At 37.8% G+C, this 4,111-nt stretch overlaps 1 protein-coding gene across 1 annotated transcript in view; it reads left to right on the forward strand.

The window, feature by feature from the left end:
- The window catches only part of LOC104943083 (calnexin-like), a 7,086-nt gene extending 3,221 nt beyond the window's left edge, over positions 1-3,865 (forward strand). Inside the window, exons 5-8 of the mRNA XM_010768405.1 lie at positions 2,171-2,334; positions 2,459-2,540; positions 3,356-3,548; positions 3,658-3,865. Of these exons, the coding sequence (XP_010766707.1) occupies positions 2,171-2,334; positions 2,459-2,540; positions 3,356-3,548; positions 3,658-3,851 (633 nt within the window). The 3' untranslated portion in view covers positions 3,852-3,865. The remainder of the gene's footprint in view (positions 1-2,170; positions 2,335-2,458; positions 2,541-3,355; positions 3,549-3,657) is intronic.
- The last annotated feature ends 246 nt before the right edge of the window (positions 3,866-4,111 follow it).

Consider the following 4,111-nt stretch of genomic DNA (forward strand, 5'->3'; position numbering starts at 1 on the left):
TGGCCCTGATATTGCTTGGGGGGGCGGGGCTCACCAAAGAGTAGTTTGGCATCCTGAGTGACAGGCCTCCCTCTGTCATGTTGCCTTCATGGATGTTAGAAAACTGAGACCAGCCTTAAAGTTCCATTAAGCGAGCTGTTAAGCATCGTAGTTGGCAACAATCAAGTACAAATAAACTGTTAGAATGTGAAATTACGTATCCGCAACGAGCCAGCAGGTTGTTCTGGTGGACCTGACGCCATCCCCCGCTGTCTCACGGAGAGATACCGCAGGTCCTTCCTTCCTGCAGCGGTCAGACTATACAACCAGCACAGCCCCTAGTAGACCCTGCACAAAACAACACAGACTATAACACCTCTTGTTGATAAATACCTATGTGCAATATTTGCAGTATGTGCAATATATATATGCCGTTAAAAAACTGTGCAATATATACCTGGCTGCTAGATCTGCAGAACTGTCACAGGGTGTGTATTATGTAAAATGTGTAACTTTAAACATATATACAATTTCTTTTTTAATCTTTAATAGTTTTTGTATGCATGCTTTAGGTAACATTAAGCTGTCTTGTCTGCTGTAACAATGTAAATGTATCCCCTGTGGGACTAATAAAGGTATTCTGATTCTGATCGCAAAAACCATGCCAATACTATGCTGCGTTCATGGAGCTACGTGGAAGTGGGGAAGGACAACGCTTGATTGCTGATACGTGATTTCAGATTCTAGCACAGTTTATTGCTCTTATACCTTGATTGTTGCCAACTACGATGCTCAACAGCTCGCTTAACGGAACTTTGATGCTGGTATCAGTTTTGTTTACCACCAATCACGGGAGTATTGTGTATAGAAAGTGTGTAGTTGTATTTCTTGCGCTACCTAACATCCATGAAGGCATCATCCATGAAGGCATCATGACAGAGGGAGGGTCACTCAGGGTGCCAAACTACTCTTTGGTAAGCCCCGCCCCCCGAGGCAATATCAGGGTCAAAAGTCTGAAAGCGAAAAACGATCTGAAGGCGAAAAAAAGATTGAAACCTGAAAAAAAAAGATTTGAAACTGAAAAAATAATTGTTTTGAAACTGAAAATGTAAAATCTGAAACTGAAAAAAACAAGTATTCAAATATCAAAATATGTATAAAAGTGAAATATGAAAATAAATATTTTATTAAAAAAAATTGCTGAACTGAATCAAAATAATATTCAACCTGGAAAATTATTTCAAATAATTTTTTTTGTTTTGAATACAACATTGTATTTTTCAAAGTTCAGGATGAAAACTTGGACTTTCAAATAAATTGTATTTTTTTGAATGATCAAAACTTATGACTCTGAAATAGCTCCATAAAAATGCTGCAAATAAAAAAACGCTGCAAGAAGCTCAAAACACAACAGAAACGGGGACACTACAAAGTGACGCAAACAGCGGAGTGTTTGTTGCATATAAGGTTTGTTTGCCAACTGTCAAATCTTTGCATCATTTTTTTTAACTTTTAGCACATTTCTCCTTATGGAAAAGTATTGGGCCATTGTCACGCATTTGTACCTGCGGGCCACCGTTGTATTTAACAAGAAAATTCTGTATTTTTGAGATTATAAATTGTAATTTACCAGAGACTATAAACAACTGGGATTTTAAAGTTATACAAAGTGATACATTCGAGAAAAAAACCCTGAAATATATGATGAAAGTCACTAATTCACAAGAAAAAAAACTCTGAAAACTGTATTTTTGATGATAGCCATAACCATTTAACATGATAGCCATCATCAATTTCTTGTGGTGTAATTTCTATAGAGACCAAATTCAGGATAATGTGTATTAAAAGTCTGGATGCTTATGATAATATGGTTACAATTTTCTAAAGTTAGGAGTATTTATTATTGGAAAATCCGATTTATAAAGTATATTTTTTAATAAATCCTCCACTCCAGGAATAATAATCTTGTGAAATCCGTATTTTTTTCTTTTGAATAATATCGCCCTATTTTTTTAACTAACATGGCCATTGGACTTTTCACATGTTATTACATTTTTAGGGACTAACCCTATTTGTTGTGATATCACTTGGATATGCCATTGATGCCATACGACGGCTATATTCTGTTAGCTACACATAGCTTTCTCAAGCAGAGTCTTTTGGAACCTCACTATGAACAACGCAATAAAAGGTTGTCTCCTCTCCGGCTGTAGGGAAGTGGGCTGTGGAGCAGCTGAAGGAGAACAAGATTCCAGGAGACAAAGGTCTGGTGCTCAAGTCCCGGGCCAAACACCACGCCATCTCCTCCATGCTGAACAAACCCTTTGTCTTCCAGGACGATACTCTGGTCGTACAGTGAGTTCAATAAGACAAACACTCAAATGTTTCTTTATCCAAGAGGAACTTTCCATGATGGATGTATAAGTGAAAGACTAAAATCAAGGAGTTGTTAAATTGCTTGGTTGTGTTCTGTTTCCAGGTATGAGGTGAATTTCCAGGATGGTATTGACTGTGGTGGCGCATACATCAAACTGCTCTCTGACACCGGCGATCTCAATCTGGTTGGTTGCATGCTTTATTTCTACCTTGCTCCATTCGTAACGCCTAAGGTTTTTTTGCAGCTGAAAATGTACTTGTTAGTTTTTATCATATTTAGTCATCTAATCCTTTTTTTTTTAATAGTCAGATTGTGGTTGACTTAAGTTTGAGCAGCATCTTTATATAGTTTTAATTTCACTACTGTTATTTGGCTATCAAACTGCTCCTACAAGCTACACTTATTTATTATTTTAAATACTGAAATATTGTATTATATTTTATGCATGCCTTTTATTTAAAATGTTGCCTTTTTACTTTGCGGTATAAATGGAAATGTCCCCTCTGTGGGACTAATTAAGGTATTCTGATTTTCAAAGTACAAAAAAAGTATTTTCTAATCATTATATTAAGCAAACTTTGTATTATTATTAATCCTGATATGCAGCGCAGCAAAAGAACAAGAACAAAAAACCCTGTTTAGAATATTTAGTCTCGAAAAATGTTAAATACAACACATACAAGCCTCATCTTTTTCTTGTAAAAAAAAAACATGTCACAGATGATGATTAAAGAAATCTGTGCCATTTCTGTCATAGAAATTAAAGGTTGTTGCCTTGCCTGTTAAGTCATATTTTTACTAAACAATTAAACACAACAGCATAAATAAAGTGTATTAATAAAGACTTAAGTTATCTTTCTTAATATTGGTTGAAACGGAAACCAAAACCTTTGCAGCATTCCTACTCTGTCTTGTGCTCATGTAATATAACTTGGTAAATGCTGTCCAGATTTGAACTAAATACAATAACTCTATTTACCCTTTTATTCTGCACCGTAGGAGCAGTTCCAAGACCGTACCGCCTACAGCCTCATGTTTGGACCCGACAAGTGTGGTGAGGACTACAAGCTGCACTTCATCTTCCGCCACCTCAACCCTCTGAACAAAGACACGGAGGAGAAGCACGCCAAGAGGGCCGACGTGGACCTCAAGAAGTTCTACACTGACAAGAAGACTCACCTCTATACTTTGGGTACAGAGACAATTCCAAAGGAGAATATATATCTATATACCTTTCTGTGCTTTTATAAAATGTGTCATTTTGCTCACACATTCATTTAGCATTTTCTTCCCGTTTTCAGTCCTGAACCCAGACAACAGTTACGAGATGTTCATCGACCAGTCCAGCGTGAGCCGCGGCAGTCTGCTGCACGACGTCATTCCTCCGGTCAACCCCCCCAAAGAGATCGATGACCCATCTGACTCCAAGCCCGAGGACTGGGACGAGAGGGCCAAGATGCCTGATCCTGAGGCCGTCAAACCAGAAGACTGGTGAGTACAAACCTTGTACTACTACAGCAGCAGTACATAGTACAGATTACACATTTGCTATATTTAAAGGGACACTATTATGCTTTTAGGGTATTCCCTTTCCTGTAGTCTGTTGTATAGGTTTTTGTGTATGGTCTGCAAAGGCTGACATCCAAGAGTTCCCTCTGGAGGGAGTTTTCTCCCTTGAGATTGTTCATGATTATAGAAAGGGAGAACCTAAACAAATTAAAAGGCTGTGAGTTCTGTCCGCCAGAGGTGAGTTGT

Source organism: Notothenia coriiceps, unplaced genomic scaffold (assembly GCF_000735185.1).
Source record: "Notothenia coriiceps isolate Sejong01 unplaced genomic scaffold, NC01 NC01_scaffold00005676, whole genome shotgun sequence".
Taxonomy (NCBI): Eukaryota; Metazoa; Chordata; class Actinopteri; order Perciformes; family Nototheniidae; genus Notothenia; species Notothenia coriiceps.